A 17142-nucleotide genomic window follows, 5' to 3' on the forward strand; every position below is an offset into this window, starting at 1 on the left:
ACCATGCTTTATTCTCAGGTGTGCAGGAGAACAGGGAAGGAGCTGAGGGGATGGGGTGTGTGTTGACAGGCAGGCGAGTGGCCCAGCAGGGCGGCACTAGCAGGAGGTGAAGGTTTTCCAGAAGAAGTTTTTGCAGGGGGCCTTGCGGTCCCGCTGCGAGAGCTGGGCCAGCCGCCCCAGTGCTGCCCGCTCTTCCTCCAGCTTGCCTTCCTCCTCCAGGTCCGGGGAGGCCACATCTGCGCTCTCCAGGAGCCCTGCCAGCATCTTCAGCAGAGCGTCCCTGCGCAGCTTGGTCTGCTCCTGTGGGCAGAGAACAGGGATGATGACAGAGCCCTTGGTCAGCCCCTGTGTCCCCTTCCCACCATCATCCTCGCTTACAGAGTTCAGCTTCATCCAGCTCAGCCAACAGAACCGGAGGCAGCATACGTGCATTGCTGTAACAGAAAGGGCCGCCAATAAATAGGCACAAATTAGTGAAGTCCATTGCTGCCTGCACTAATTAAATTGCAGTGAACACCAAACTGCTTTCTCTTCACCATCCTGGTGCCCAACATCCACCTTGGGAAGGTTGGGGTAGAGGCACGGGGTACAGAGCAGTATTAAATTAAGCACACAGGGCCGCAACCCACCGTAAAATGCTGGGAATTCAATGTAACAGAGGAGGGGGCCCAGCTGGAGTGAGGAGAGGTGATCTGAGCAATTGGTACAAAGCACTTAATCAGAGGAGATGGGCAGTTTGTATTTTTGTATTGCAGAGGCCTGACCCTGGGGGAAAGCAGAAGGAAAATGGTGTTCCGTTCGCTCCATCCCTTTGCCATAGAAGCTTAGGGAAGAGGGCAGCCTCTGGTCTGGAGCTTAAAGGATTTCCATCAGGAACAAGAATCACAGAATCATTTGAGTTGGAAGTGACCTCTAAAGGCCATCTTGTCCAACCCCCCTGCAACGAGCAGGGACACCCACAGCTCCATCAGTGCTCAGAGCCCTGTCCAGCCTGATCTTGGGCATCTACAGGGACAGGGCACCACCACCTCTCTGGGCAGCCTGTGCAGTGCCTCACTGCCCTCAGTGTAAAAACAGCTGTGAACTATGTTGTTTCTATGCGACACATCAAGAAAACCTGAGGAATTCCCTCTCGCTTGAGCATTCCTCACCCCTGTGACCCTTTAGCAGAAACATCTGGCACTGAGTAAGGTGGGATAGATGGTCTGACAGGAACAGATGCTGCTTCCCATGTGGATGAAAATCTTGGAAGTGGATTTGCACATTGCTTCCCACAAATGCCATCTTTATTGCTGGAATGTTGTAGTTACTCGTTGGCTCTGCCGGCACCAGCGCTCGCCAAGGTGAGCAGTTCAGAAGACTGATAAATGAAGGCAGAAGCAATTATACTGAGTTTCCTTGACAGAACACTTATGGATATTTTTGAAGAATTTCTTAGCTGTAATTACTCTGCCTGTTTCCACACACAGAGAGATTAGAGTCTATGTTCAGAACAGAAGAACTGATAAAAGCCAGGTTGTGTCCATTCTGACTCCTAGTCCTGCACAGAAGGTACAGAAGTATCTCGAGCCTCAGGGAGATGGGCTGGGACTTGGGAACTCAGCAAAATGCGTCTCCGGGGTCACCCCCTCCTCCTAAGCTGCTTTCCTCCCTTTAAGTGCTATGTTTTGAACTGACCTGCTCCAAGCAGAGCCACAGACGAGCCCTGTGATGTTAAGAGCCATCTGCTAAGGATTCAGCTCCTTAGTGAAGAGAAATGAAATAGCTATACTAAAATCTCAGGAGATGAACTGCTCCAAACTCAGGGGTGGGAAGGCAGAGCTCAGCCTGCTGCTAGAGGATTGCTCCTCACGCATGATCAGCTGTGGCTGTTAGTGAAATGAGGCAGCTCTTCCCCTCTGCTAATCCACTGCTAACAACCTTTCTGTTTAGAGCTGTTCCTGAGTTGCCTGAGAGGAAGACTCTTTGGAAGCAGATTTGAGCACGGGGTCATGGCACCCCTTTGGGTCGATGCTCAGCTCCCTGCACTGCTTCCAGCAGCAATCAGTACGTGCACATCTTTCTTTTGCATTGTTATGCATTTCATAGTAGTTTATACACGGAATCCTGGTTTTCTTCATTTTTAAGCCTTCTGTCTGAGTTATAGGAGTGGCGACTGTGGAAATAACTTCATCAGTATCTAACAATTCTTCAGTTTGTAGACTACTCTATGGAGAATAATTCTATTTTGACAGATATTGGAATCATTATTTTGTAAGAAACTGTGTAGAAGATTCATAATACTTGAAGGCATTTTTACCAGAGCCTTACTCATCTATTCTATGCAACTTGTTTCATTTTTCCCCAGCAGCTAACATGTCCACCGGGTAAGAGTTCACTTTCTAAGTGCTGGATTTGCTACTGTAAGAATGTACAGCTGAAAGTTCAGAGTTCTCTCCAGAAGGGTTAATCTCAGGCAGCTGCAGAAGCCCTGATCTCCAACAGAAAGCCATTCCTAGCACCTCACACTGTGTGTTTCTTTCTCACAGCCAGTTTTGCTGTTAATGGGATGTGAGAACGCTTAAAGCAGCAAGACACTGATGGATGAGCTGGAGCCAGCACTGAGACAGAACGAATGATACGGGTGCGCACAAAGGAGAAGTCAGTGCCTTTGAAACCAACACTTGAGTCCTTCGCTCGTCTGGGTAGCTCCTGTCCAGAACTGAAATAACAGCAGCACTACAGATACAGCTGTGAGCTGGAGCAGCACAGCATTGTGCGACCCAACACAGCTCAGAGTAACCCTGGGGATGGCGAGGAACGAGCAGGTGAGAAAACCGCGGGGCAAGGGCAGGCAGCACGGAGCACTTGCCTGTGATTGTGTTATGCTATTGCTTCCTACCTCTTTGGCCTCTCAGGGAAACAGTCCAGCAAAAAAAAAAAAAAAGTTATTATAGTGCTGTAGCTATTATAACATTAGAGTTTTGCCAGTTGGTAGGATAATTATATTGCTATAATAAGTTCTGCCACTGCATAGAGGCTGTGCTGGTTCAGAGTGTAATTATTCTAGCAGAACTATGTCGGTATAACTCCCCTTGTGAATACTACTCTGGAAAAAGCAATTTTATTCTGATATAATTACTTCATTTATTATTCCTCTGTTACTTTCTTACTGAACCCATCTTTTAAACATTTGTCCTTCCCAGGAGTCCTATTTAAAATATCATCTCCCTTGATCATTTTACCAATTATGTATCTTTTCTCTCCCTCCCTAGTACTCTCCTTCATTCTCTCATGCTGTACTCCTTCAGCAATCTTATTTTCTCCCTCTCTCTCCTCCTGTCCGCTCTGTTTTCTTTGCTTAGCTCAGACTTCACTTTTGCAGTCCTCTGGAGTCTGCTGTGTTACCTTTCCTAAATAAACTGGCTAATAAGCTGTAGTAATAGCCCCTGCTTCAGCAGTGCACGAAGCTGTACTGTCTTGGAACACACAGAGGTAGAAGTGTTTACATCAGGTAAAACCCAACTGCCCTTCTTATCCGTCCCCGACGACTTCAGCCTGCTTCTGCATGCTCCCATCCCACCCAGCTCCTGCACAGGGTGCATTATACTCACCCTACTGTTCTGTAACGCGAGTCTCTCTTCTCCAGGCAGCGCAGTGGCTCTCACGCTCCACACCAGCAGCAGAACAGACACCAGGCTGGCCACCAGCTGCATGATGCACAGCCTGTGACTACTGTGCTGAATTAGGAAGACTGGGAGAGGGAGCTGTTTCTGGGCTCTCTTCTGCCTCAGACAATGGCTGCAGCCCCTTTTATAGCCCTCCCCCTAGCCCAGTGGGTGACGCAAACAATTAAGTCTATATCAAAGGCAAATTAGACTTTGGAGAGGTTGTTAACACTTGGCTGCTTGAGTGGGATACTTCAGTGCCTCTGGGCTTTCCATGTGCCAGACCTGCAGAGAAAGCGAGGGTTTGGGATTCTCCAATAACACGCTGTTTCTTCACCCCCAGTAATTGTAGGAAATGTCTGTGCCTCTTCTAGTTAGCTAAATTCTGCTTGGGAATGTAACGTTGGCTAGAACAGGCCACCAGGCTCACACCAACCTCTGGCCAACGCTGGGTAACTCAGAAGGAAAAGGTAAAATTTTTGGCCACCAGTACTAGATACGAGCAGCTCAGACCCTCAGCCAATGCATCTAAACAGCTCTGGACTCAAGGGTACTTGGATCTGGATCTCTGCAAGCTGTGATACGTCTCATTGTGGAATGCCAGCATGCCTGGCTTTCTCTTTACGGTAACAAGGGGACATAGGTTGTAGCTATGCAATAACATCGTACCTTGCAAACGTATTTACAGCTATAAGGAGGCCAGCTGGTAGTTATTGGTTTTTGTTTATAGTATTGTTTCAAGGTGTCTTGAACCAATCCCAAAAGTGTGGATCAACACGGTGAATTCTGACTTGGAGATGCTGGGTTTAAGCTTATTAAAGGGGAAGCAAACTACTGAACAACTGATCATAACTGGAGCTGTTCTGAGCAGTAGGACTTCAGGAGGAAGCCTGTGCTGACACTGACTGCAGGCTGCCCGGCATGCGTCCCTACCTTCTCTTGACTCTTAGTAGTAAAGAATGCTTCTCCCTTGGCACAAAATGCAATCCCAGAGCGAGACTGGTTTGGGGGCCAGCAGAAGGTGCTGTGTAAGCACTGCTGCCTGCTTTCCTTTGCCCCTGTCACGTAGGGTAGCATCCACTGTCTCGATCTGGTGAGATGCAGTGACAGAGCTAAGGATCCCACCTCACTTTCTCCAGAAGCATTTGCCTCAGGGCAAGCTCCATTCTGAACCAACCCCAGCAGTCCAGAAGGTGAATTATTATCCTAATTTAGCACATAAAAAAGCACAGAAAGGTGACTTAGCCAAAAGGTTGCTGTGTCAGAACAAAAGAAGGCAGAAAGATGTGTTCCCCACTTGCACCGCTCATTAGTGTCAAAGTTCTTGGACAAAGCACGATGAAGCTCTGCCTGCAAACAATCCAGCTCCCAATGCCAACACCATCCTGGGTGCTCTTGATAGAAGAGATGCCATCTCATCCACACATTTTTGAAAAGAAGTACTGGACTCCCTCTCTGAAAGTTACAAAGAAGAAAGTTTTTCTAAATGACAGGGACTTGTGGGGAGTTAACGATCCAGCAATTTCTAGAAATGAATTTTCTTGAGAAAACCGTAACCCCATTGCTTCTCATCCCTCCTCGTGAGGGCTGGCTTCCACGGACCAGTTTCAGATGAAACATTACCCATTTCCTTTTAAACTCATCTTGCTAGTTTATCAGAATTGCTGTATTACCCTTCGTAATGGATTCTGTCAAACACTTCCCAGCCTGTCTGGGGCTCCAGACAGAGAGCAGCGAAGGAGCAGGCTCCAATGAGTAAAGCAAATCACAGGGACCTGCGAAATGACCCGCAGCCAATTTGCTCTGGGAGAGGCAAAACGGGAGAACAGCAAATGGAGAAAGCACGCTTGGTTGCTCAAGAGGAACGAAGGGCATGTACCTGTGTGAGATGTGGCTGGGCTGACAGGCAAGCAAAAGGTGGATCCCGTACTGTTGCTTACAAGGCAGGACTAAACCTCATGGGCCAAGGAGCCCAAAAGCCAGACAGACAACAGAAGCAGTGCAACCAGGCCTCCATGCTGGGGGCTGTTGAACCAAACTGCTTGTTCTAATAAATGTGGTTTTGTAAGCAGCTTTGCCTTCAGAATGGGCTGGTTTTTGTAATGCCGGCCCCTGTAACATTGCTGTTGACAATCTCCTTCTCCAAAGGAAGCAGAATAACTCTACAGTGATACAATTTGTTCTTTTTAGTAACTGGAAAGAAATATCAACAGGTTGCACCAGGACTGCTACTGTTCCCTATTCCCTGTCATGTTGACTGGCCGACCTTTATGGCGGCACAAAGTTTGCCAACCCTTAAATGCTTATCAGTGTACAGGGAGGTTTAAGGCCTTCCCTTGACATCCTCTTGACACTTCCTCTCCCTCAGTTGCCTGACTCACCCATTTAGAAGTCCTTTTTCATCAATTTTCTTTGACGCTCTCTCTGTCTGGAGCTGTTTACGCTATGAGTGGGTTGCCACCACTCTACGATGAGGGCAGATCTATCTGGAATCAGCATGCCTGTGGACACGTCCATCAGAGCCTGGTACAGGTGGGGATGCTCCAGGTGGAAATTCAGCATAGAAAGTGGCTTGAAAAGGCCTGGGTAGGCACCAAAGCTCACAGAATATCTTGACACAATTACGACAATCACCATCTTTTTGTGATGAAGGGTGACCAAGTAACATGCACAGGGGGTTTTGTCTGCGGAGGAGTTCATTGCCCTCTTGTCAGTGTGTCTGTACAGCAGTGAAGGCATTACTGGAATACAAAAGGGAACACAATGTCTGGCACCAAATGCCACATTAAGGAATTAGATTCCTCTGTGGCTTGGATATTTGCTGTCTTCTACCCATTTGCTGCCTGGATCAGGTCTGAATTCAGATCACCAGACTTTTTGGAAGCATGCTGCAGAATTGCACCAGGCTTCCAGAAGAGTCAGGTTCCCAAAGGTGGGACTCTCAACTGCAGCGGAAGGAAGGTTGCAATACCTCTGCTTTCATGTCACTAGAAGCCTTTCTGTTCACCCTCAGGAGTCCCTCGTTGCAAAGGACAACCCAATAAATAAAGCAGTGTTCATCTGACAGTTGCGAGCCTTCCTGGAAACCAATTTGTCCAGGGCCTGAAATCACAGCTCATTTATCAGGCCAGGCTTGCAGTATTCCCTCGCAGTGCAGTCCCCAAAGGACTCCATGAAGCATAGGGGTGGCTGTGTCGGCCATGGCTTTCATCAGCTCTAATCTAACAAACCCAAGAAAGAGCGTGGGCTGGAGCCTACAGCTCCCGCTCATCTCTGATAAGAGCTGCAGAGCAGGTGCAGGGAGGAGGAGGGGAATACCGCAGGGATGCTGCTGTCAGAGCACACACGACTACAAGCCTGTTACAGCTCTCTGGAGAGGCAGAGCCAGAGGAGCTGTGCTGCCTTCTGTGCCCGCCAACCTCGACAGGACTGCAGGAGGGCAGGCGTAACGCTTCAGCGGTGTGCTCAAAACCTTTTATTTCGATGTGCAATGTAAAGTTAAAACATCTCAGGTTTTCCACTCAAAATCCTCCTCTAAAAACAACTACTTGCTATGAAACACTTATTTCAAAATATTTCAGATTTGCACTGAAAATGCTTTGCCCAGCTCCAAGCAGGAGGCACATCGGGCTGTGAAGCAGGCTAAGGATGCGTGGGATCACTACTGCCTCATGACACGTGAACTGACCTCTGTTGCACCAGACTCATCCCATCGGTGGCAAGGGATTCCTGAGGGACTGCATATGCTCTGTGCCTTGGGGGAATTCAGGCAGAAACAGCTGGGCCACTGACGTTAACACACAGGGCTGAGAGCAGAGGGATGGCCCAGCTGGGAGAGCCGTACACGGGAACTCACGCGCTCCACGTGGGGTGAGGTTCTGGTTATTCCTCTCCTGCAGCTGAAGGGGGATGAAACACACACAAGGTCATGACATACATCACCGTGGCCTTGCTGCTGGCAAGCAGGATCAGCTTGCTTAAGCAAATTCCCTCTCAGCACTGTTCAGTACCAAGGAGAGGGCAGCCCCCTCTGTGTTCCAAGGCGGCTGTGCAGGCTGCAAGCCACGGAGCTGAGATCCTTCACATTCATAACGATCCTCCTGCCTTCATCTGCTTCACGTCGCTGGTCTAGAATTGAGATCCCGTGGCTCTAATTCCCCACCTTCTGCATATTTAAAAGCATTTAACTCCATCCTACACACGACCAGGAAAGAGCTTCACCTAGACTTCTCAGTGCGTAACTTCATTACGTTTCTCATCTTACTTTTTAATGACATTTTGTCTAGACTGGAGCTGCTTTTTCATGCTTTTGTCCGAGCTTTTCCCTTTTTCTCCCCCCACCATAAACTGGCCTCTCCCTGAATTTGGTGGCATATATTACTTTTTTTTCTTTTTGACTCTTTGCTTATTGAGACTGCTGTTCTTGGATGCAAGATGAATTGTCATTCCTACCTCAGAAATCTCTTGCTCCAGCCAAGCTCCATCAATAATTCAGCCAGGCCTTGATAACATTAGCTCTGGATGAATAAGACACTCATACCAATTAACTGGCTGAAAGGGCTCAAGAGAGACAGGCAAGAGATTTCTCTTAGTTTTTTAAGCTCTTTTCTGAACTCTGAAAAATTGAGTTAGTTTAATAAGTAAAGCACAGAGGAAGGAGTCTGATGGTTCAAAAGGCGCCAAGAGGCTTAAGCAATTGATGTGCTGAAGCCCATCAGGCTCTGTTACCTCATCTGACTCCACCTGCTCTGAGTGATATTGCAACGTGTGGTACACGGGACAAAGCCTGTCCCTGTTCACGTAGCTCCCAGCTTAATAAGGTCCTGGCACATGACTGCAGCATGTCTAGACAGACAGCATCTTCATGGATCTGTGCTCACTAACAGCCTTGCCTGACTAGCCTCAGGCAAAAGCCAGCTAAAACTCCAGAAAAGTTACTCAAGCTTTTCAGTTGCCCAACTGGAGACTCTGCAAAGACAGCTTTCAAGCATTCGCGCTCAATTCTGTCAGAGGTCCCGTTATTTTCCCCATTAGGCATACCCCAAATTGCCACTCTCTTTTTAATGCCTGGCATCCTTGTGCCTCAGCGTCCTGCAGCGTAACAGCTCACACCTTGCTACACCTGCAGAAGGGATAATCACCTGCAGACACCATTACCTGACAGGTGACTGCCACAGCAAATACTGCTCTAGCAGTTACGTGGCGTGCAGACCTCGTGGCAGTGCTTAACCCATAAGTCAATGATAAGAGTCCTGAATTGCTCAAAGCTGCTCAGACAGAACCAGCTATAGAAGCACAAATCCATGTTCTCTCTCTTGCTGCACTGTTCATGAGTGCTTGATTCAAGCACTGAAGTGTCTTCACCTATCTCAGGGCACTGAAGTATGTAACTTCCTGTAAAGAATACTGATTTAAATTTCTCACATTGTTTACTGGACCTTATCTACGCACAGAGCATGTGCAACTTGGGCAGCAAACAGCCTCATCTTCCTGTTCTCACCACTGCCCGCTCACTGAACTTGAAACTTTCTACAGAGCTCAAAGGAACAGAAGGAAGAAGCTGTGTGGAAGCCAGTAACGGGTCGGAGGGAGCTCTATTGCTCCTGGGCATTGTACTCACCGAGGGTGGGTGGAAGGCTTGAACTTGTTACTAGTTGGCAGCTGCTCTAAGGCCTTCCTGGATTACAGTCCTAGTCTTCGTTCCAGCTCCAGGAGAGAGAAAGTGCTAGAGGTGGTTTTCTGTCGAGGATGAAGGGCTGAATGGGGCTCAGGTCCCACAGCAATTTAAAGCGGAGTAGCTAGAGCCAGCCTCTATTACACTGATCTGCTCTTTGTAATAAAAATACAGGAGTAGAGCAATGACAACGCCTCTGTAGCCTTCTGTACAAGGACAAATCTAACTAATCAGTAGCTGTGGGAAAAAGAAGAGTTACCCAGACAGTTAAGAGACAAAGCAGATGGAACGTCCTAAATGCAACACAACCAAAACATTATCCACTTAGCTCTGCAGCTCAGCAACGCTTCTGCAAACCCTTCCAACTACAATGCAGCTACACTGATACTGGCAGTGGAAGGGGAAAATCAGGAAAGATGTGGGAAGTCTCACAAAGGAGGAAGCAGGAAGGTATTTGCTGACACCGCAGAAGTAGGCCCCTTGCTGCAGGCAGTCAGTGGCTGCACCATCTGTGCTGTTTCTAAGGTCACATTTATGGCAAAGCTCAACCCCAGCCATTGCAAAATGCTGCTCCTTCTAGTTTTCTCTCATCCAACCCAAATCTCCCTCAGGACTGGATTTTTTTTGATTCTCCTGATGCCACCTAGCGACTGTTCTCGGCCTGTTCAGCATCTTGGCTTCAGTGCATGGTTTCGGCCCTCAGAGCCGCTCAGCTACTGCAAATTTTACAGAGGAGAAGACAGTGCAACTGAGTGGGGCCAGTGATTGACAGGAACTAGGCTATGCTCGCAGGGAGATGGGCAGACAGAGAACAGCTTGGAAAGGTGCAGCATAGGCAGCATTTGGACTAGGGAATAGCTGGTACAGAAGGTACAGACTTCCGCAGCGTAGAGGATGGGGCAGAAGCTGGAGCTACTATGCAGCCAGGTAACGATACAAAGCAAGCAATGGGATCATTCTCCACAACTTATTTTTATGACGTTTGTCAGCTCTAGAGACAAGGGAGCCAGGAGGTCACACCAACTAGAAAATGCCCCTGGATGTCTTCTGATAAGCACAGCAAAATTTCAGACTCCGTCACCACCCCCACGCTCCCCCCAAAGAAGCACACCAACCCACACTGATGTCACCTTAACCAGAGCCGAGTGTTTAATTGATTGCAAGGGAGTGACAATTGCACGGTGGTTGTGCTGGGGAGATCCCTGTTGCACAGCAGTGGCACGGAGGCTTTAAACCAGAAGTAGACGTGGAGGAAGATCCATCTCACAACACAGTAAAATGAAAAACAGCTCACACATCTGGGGATTCTGAGGGCAGCATTAGAAGTAATGATGCCTCCTAACGACTAGCGAACACCCAGGCCTGAGGCACCTCAGCAAGACTGAGATGAGATCTGTCAGCACAACTGCCTCCCCAGCATCAGTACTTAACAGCAGGCAATGGATCTAAGGCTTGGTTTTTTAATATATATATTTATATTTATATTTTTATATATAAAGCGCCTATCACCTGATTGATAAACATTCTTTGGAACCATTCTGATGGCAGGGGTAAGAACAGGAGTCAGCCTGTTAGTACCTCAGCATTTCTGTTTCCAACCAATTGAAAAAAAAAAAAAAAAAAGCCACAAGACTTTGCTGCCAGCCTGGCATGCTGGCGTTTAATACTGCTACTCCATCGGGGCTGGAGGGAGACTTATTGTGAATGGCAACAGTTTGCACTGTGACTTCTCCAACTGTGCTGCAGAACAGCGCAGGCATCACAGCAGGGCAGTGGGATGCGAAGGCTCAGACCCGTTACCAGTCAAAATGTCTCAGCAGCAGGGAGCTCCTATTAGGAGAGAGCAAGCTAACTTTGTGCACAAAGCTCTCGCTCTCTGTGCTTAAGGCCGAGTCAGTGAACCTCCTGGACTCTTCCCAAGTTTCAGAAGATCACCAGACAGAAATACACGTCAGTTATAAATATATCGTTGTCAGTTGGGTGGAGGCAAATTTAGAATGGGTAAAGGGAGGAGAGGAAGGAAGAAGACATCTTACATTTCCAGTACTGCAAACAATGGTTTTGACCTCACGCAATAAGTCACTGGACCTTTTCAATAGTCTTATCTGGGTTATGACACATCAAAGGGAATGTTGGCTGGCAAAGGGTTAAACAATCCCACACAGTGGAGAGCAAATCTGTAGTCTGCTAGGAAGGTCCCCACATCACTGATGATCTCAGGGTCCAACTTGAAGGGAGGAAGTAGCTTCTCAGTCTCACACATCACTCAGGGCCTGGCGACAGCCAAGAAAAAAAAAAAAAATAAGTGTCAGGGTGGAGCTGGGGCAGCTCTAGCAGTCCTCAACAGACACAAGGCTCTGAAACACACCCCCAGCACGTGCCCTTGTCCCTAGGACACTCTGAGGATGCGCTCTGCTAGGACCTGCAGTTAGCAGATGAAGGACTTCAAGAAGGCAGACTGAAATGCACCAGACCATCCTTTCTATATCCTCTGGTTTGCACTAGAAACCACAAGCAGGTTTTTTCTAAGACCTCTGGAGCTTTCCAATGGGAAACATCGGTTCTGCAGGCTCTTGGACTCGTTTATGGTAGGATAAATAGGAGTGATCTGCCATCAAGACCTGGGACATCAACCCAAATAATAGTTCCAAACTGAACTCCAGTCTTACCAGACTGACTCATCCTCTGCCACGTCATACAAAATGCCACCCTGCTCCAACTTGCCCAGAGAAGCTTTCAGGGCTGCAGGAAACCCTCAGTTCTGTATATTCCCAAAGAGAAGTCATACCTCACTCCTGATGGAGGAGGAGCAGCACTGCCCTACTTACCTTCCGTGCAAACTCTGGCAGGATGAAAGCTGCCCGGTGAATGTCAGAGTTGTAGTATTTCAGACTCCTCTCCTCTACTTGTTGCTGTGAGAGTTGCTGCACAGGCTCTCGGAAATTTGTGTTCTGCAATAAAGAAGCCAGGTAGCTCTGTAGCGTTTGGGAAACAAGCAAAGTGCTGCACAATGGGCAGCCCGATTCATGGCAGAGAACCAAAAGGACTCAGAGGAAAACAGATGATTTTCTGTTCTAGTATGATGTCAAAGGTTCTGTGCAGCTCCAGCCCCAAGGGCTGGAGTTTACACGCTGTACCTTGTGTGACTAGCCCTTATTCACAGATGTCTGCCTATGAGGTCATACTGCGTGTGAGCCACATGCCAGATGAAGCTGTCGGATTGTGCCCAAACAGCCCAGAATCGGGGCCTTTGCTCTTCAGAGCAGAATCAGCAGCTGCGTTAAGTCAGGCACAGTGCAAGCTGCCACTGCCCCAGATAAACTAAACAGAGCAGCAGAAGTGCTGCCTGCTCCCCCCACAACACTGCGACAATTACATTACAGGTTAACAGTAATGCAGCAAGTTGGGAAAAGAGCAGACCTCTGGTCAGAAGCTGGCTTCCACCCTTACAAGTTAGTTGTACTGGAGACAAAACTATAATATTTTTTCTAAAGCAACTGCTTACGTTACTAGCCAATTGTGCACTTTGTTGAACAAGCTGCACTGCACTTTGGTGCCTCAAGCTGGCAGGCCGGGGACCAGAAAAAGCCCAGAGGCCCCCAGGCAGAGGCAAGCTCTGCAATACTCTCAGAAAGGGGCACTTTGGGTGCCTGAAACTCACTGGGTTCTTGCTGCAGAGCATGAAGCCAATCTGCCCACTGGGATATGTAGGGATGGTGCAATAGGCGTATTCCACAACAGGGAACAGAGACTTGCAGAACTGACGCATCTCCTTAATGAGATCCAGGTGCAGCCACTGGCACTCACCTACAGGGAGAGAGCAAGACAGGATGCAAAGTGAGAGCTGCCCCTTTTCTCTGCACAGGCCTGTGCCAAGTTAACAGCAGCTCCAAGTCCAAACCTGCACTATTCCAGACAGCTCATGTAGTTTCAGAGGTAAGATAAGACCACTACGCCAGTTTTATACTATGAGCAGTCCAGCACTTAATGAGTTGACGTATATGGATCAAAACTACTGCCATACCTGGGAGCTAAAATGGATTTAATGCCCTACGTCATAGCTGAAATCAGTTTTTCTCCCTGCATCATGTCTCCCCAGGAAGAATTCCCTGAGACTCACTCTCAGCAGGCAATGATCTGGCATCAGCCTCTACCTCGAGAACATCCTCACCTTGGCAGCAGAGAATCCCATCTTCTCGTAGGGCTGTCTTCATCAGTTGGTAGTAGGATTCTTTGAATAAGCTTTCTGCAGGACCTGTGAGAAAAGTAAAGAGGTATGTCTAGAGAGAGGCTCAGAAAGTAGACTTGTAGTTTTCTGAATGCTCAGGCTGCACGAGGTCTGCACTGGCAAAGAGATGGTTCAAGCAGCCTTTCAGTGATGGCAAGTGCTGGAGATGATCTGGAAGCAAAGAGTTCTGACCCTGGGGTTCAGCCTACACCCAGCACAAGAAAACCACCAGGATTTTAACTCTCCTCAATAGCAACCCCAGGATCTTTACCAGAGAGCCCTAGCAGCTGCTTCTTGCTCGTTTTATTCAAATCAAACTTCTGCTCCAATCTGCCTTTTATAGACACCTCTGTGTTGACTCTAGTGAGATTAAAGGAAACTCAGACACCATAACTATGCTTTCCCTTCTATGCCCCAGATCTCACCTTCAGAACTGCAGCTCTCTGTCTCTGGGCTAGGCAGATCCACCAACAGCACAGGACCCACTGCTTCGTTAGCGGCTCACGTGCAAAGCTGTCCTTGCCAGCCTGGTGCTGTATTTCCCATGGGACCACTGGACTCAAGGATCAATTCCCCCCCCCCAGAAGCAATAGTGGCTGGAATTGAATTTTGAGGTGAAATACAACAGCTGGCTCCAAGCCTCATTAATACAATTTTCTGGTCCTCATCCTTCCCCTCCTCTACCAAAACAACCACGACAATGACAGAGTTTCCACTTAAAAAAGAAACTGGGCAGACCAGCATTGCTTCCAGAAGGCAGCCAGAGAGAAAAGCAGGAGAAGCGTGGAAAGCAGTGCTCTTTTATGGATGGGATTCTTACCCATGGGGTCAGATGAGTCCGTGATAATCACATCAAAGGCTTCCTGATTCTGTTTCATGAACTCAAAACCGTCTCCGACGTGCAGGGTCAGCTTAGCGCTGGAATACCCCACTGCCATCCCAGGGAGGTATTTCTTCGATACCTGGATCACATCCTGCAACACAGAGCACACAAGTGGGTCAGAGGGGGCTACAAGGAGCTGCTTTCCAGGCCACTGTGCAGCTGCTGCTGAAAGAGCAGTGCTATGAGTCATTTCCTTCCATGCCTTCAGCACAAATCGCACTCGAGCTGGATCCTCAAGAGCTGTCAGCATCCTCAGCCAACGAACTACGCTCAGCCCTTTCCTATGGCCTCAGGGTTCATTGACACTGTGTGTCTGTGCCAAACTCAACAAGGAGAACTCGAAGCTTCAAAAGCTCCCTGAGGAGCTAAGAGAATCTGCTTGCAGACTGACTGCGCTGCGCTCCTTTTCCCCAGAGACCTCGCTTGCCGAGGTGATATCAATTTTAGATTTTTTTTTTTTCTTTTTAAACAAGACCACAGCAGCAGGTTTATAGATGCAGCGTGAGAAACATCCCCATCTCTGCTCTAGAGTTATTATAATCAATCCTGAGGTGAAATACGTTTTCTTTTTGAAATTGCTACAAGCCACGTCCTATGTAAGACAGTCCCAGCCCCAGCAGTAGCGCTGGGCACCCCCAGCTTCTCAGAAACAGGAATTGCTCTGGTGTCAGGCCGTGCTTGTTCAGAACCAAGCACGTGTGCCTACACGGTTTGGCAGACAGGTACGGAGGCAGCGTTTTCCATTTATAGCGCAGCCTCGCTTTACTACAAAGTTATGCTGTCTTCTCAAAGTCGAACATCACAGCAAACCGACCGAGGAGGACCGGCCCATCTGTCACGGAAACAAATCCCCTCGCTTATTTCCTGCTACCAGCGCAAGGAGCCTGCTTAACAAAGAGCCCTCTCCTCCGGTGGAGGATGTGCTGTTCCGCAGCAGGGGATGGGGAACGCAGCCCCTTCGGGAACCGGGAGAGCCAGCACCGGCCCGGAAGGGCCTCGGCCGTACGCGTGCACGGGAAAGCGCAGGAGGCAGCGGCCAGCTGCCACGTCGCAAGGCGAGGAGTGGCGTCAGCGCTCGGGGCTGTCACGGGGCGGCAGGTGAAGCGCGGCCCGGGGATGCTGCAACGCAGCGCTGCCGCGTGCCCCACGCACCTCATCGATCTCGCACTGCACCACGGACTCCACGGTGGGGTGCTTCACCACCTCTCGCAGCACTCCGCCGTCACCGCCGCCGATGATGAGCACCTGGGGCGGGAGAGGAGGGAAGCAGATGTACGCGGGCCGGGGGGCCGCGAGACGCCGCGGTAAAGCGCCGGGAGGCGCGCGGGGAGGTGCGGGAGCGCCGGAACCGACAGGCCCCGGGGAGGCGGGCGAGCGGGAGGCGGCGAGGGCGCGGGGCCGGCTTACCTTGCGGGGGTCGGGGTGGCTGCAGAGCGGCAGGTTGGCGATCATCTCCTGGTAGGAGAACTCGTCCCGCTCCGTGCACTGGATCACCCCGTCCAGGACCAGGACGTTGCCGTAGGTGGTGCTGGGCAGAGCGGGGAAGCGGGGTTGGAACCGACCCTCGGCCGCGCTCCCCCCGCTCCCCGGCGTCGCGGGGCCCCCGCTCCCCTCGGCCGCCGCCCCGCGCCGCACCTGCGGAAGACGAGGATCTCCTGGTAGCGGGAGCGCTGGTGGTGCAGGAGCTCCTCCACCTGCAGCGACATGGCCTGCCCCGGCCACAGCCGGCACGTCTCGCGGAACCAGCCCTCGCGGATCAGCGCCGCCGCGCCGCGCTCCATCCCGGTCCGGCCCCGCCGCCCCGCCGGGCCCGGCCCTGCCCCTGCCCCTGCGGCCCCGGCCCTACCCCGCGCACCGCCTGACCCCGCCGGCGCGGGAGCCGAGCACAGGGGCCCACGCGCCGCCGCGCCCCGCCCCGCCCCCGCCGCAAGCGCGCGCGCCGCTGCGCTCCCATTGGCTGACCGCCCGCCGCAGCACGCCCATTGGCTCGGCACGGCGTGACGTCAGCGCCAGCAGGGTAGTGCGGCCGGCGGCCAGGGGCCACGTGCGGCGGCGCGGAGCTGCCGAACCCCCCCCAAAGCCGGGGGGACCGCGGGGTACCGGGGTACCTGGGAGCGGAGCCGAGCCGAGCCGAGCCTCGGGAGCACGGCCCCAGAGTTGCTGCTTGCGGGGGGTAAGGCACAGCCGGGGGCAGAGCGCGGTTCCGCACGCGGCTCCACGCAGGGTGCCTGTAACAGAGCCCAGAGTTTCTTGTTACATAGTCATTAAAGCGTCCTGCGAATACTGAGCCAGTGTTTCTTGGGAAACGTCTCATTTGGACACTTAAGAAGCTACGCGTCGGGATGGCAATCCTTTCCTGCAGGACACAGCGAGGTTACAAACCGCGGTAGGGCTGCACAGCAGGCTCAGAAATGCCCCGGCTATACCGCAGCAGGCGGCTGCTTCACGCAGCTCCCGGCACAGCCCCCCGGAGCCACGGCACCAAAACCCTCTCGTGAGAAACGCCAACACAGCTGAAACTAACAACCGTACCTTGCATAAAGCCAGGTAGGAGACCTGAGCCACATCAGTTTTAAAACCTCTGCAGCCAATGGGTCTTTTGGAAAGATTTACTCGATTCAGTTTGCTCAGCTGTCAGTCAGTAGTAGTACAGCTGCACAGAAGGGAGCTGGGCAGCCCTTGCTAAAGCAGTTAAGGAAGCTGCTACTCA

At 50.6% G+C, this 17142-nt stretch overlaps 1 protein-coding gene across 1 annotated transcript; it reads right to left on the reverse strand.

Moving 5' to 3' along the window:
- Positions 10448-16271, reverse strand: SRM (spermidine synthase). The gene is made up of 8 exons (XM_021417479.1): positions 16068-16271; positions 15840-15960; positions 15585-15677; positions 14370-14523; positions 13493-13576; positions 12983-13128; positions 12150-12272; positions 10448-11594 (listed from the first exon to the last, which is right to left on the reverse strand). Exons 1-8 carry the CDS (start codon positions 16211-16213, stop codon positions 11577-11579), a joined length of 885 nt encoding a protein of 294 aa, XP_021273154.1. The 5' UTR covers positions 16214-16271; the 3' UTR covers positions 10448-11576.

The sequence above is a fragment of the Numida meleagris genome, chromosome 20, assembly GCF_002078875.1.
Source record: "Numida meleagris isolate 19003 breed g44 Domestic line chromosome 20, NumMel1.0, whole genome shotgun sequence".
Taxonomy (NCBI): domain Eukaryota; kingdom Metazoa; phylum Chordata; class Aves; order Galliformes; family Numididae; genus Numida; species Numida meleagris.

What these genes read in the sequence shown, in the direction of transcription:
- SRM (XM_021417479.1), bottom strand. Translation starts at nt 16,213, where the DNA reads ATGGAGCGCGGCGCGGCGGCGCTGATCCGCGAGGGCTGGTTCCGCGAG. An exon ending in GAGATCCTCGTCTTCCGCAG is followed by an intron (nt 15,961 to 16,067) that starts GTGCGGCGCGGG and finishes CGCTCTGCCCAG; the next exon opens with CACCACCTACGGCAACGTCC. An exon ending in GGACTCATCTGACCCCATGG is followed by an intron (nt 13,577 to 14,369) that starts GTAAGAATCCCA and finishes CTTTTCTCACAG; the next exon opens with GTCCTGCAGAAAGCTTATTC.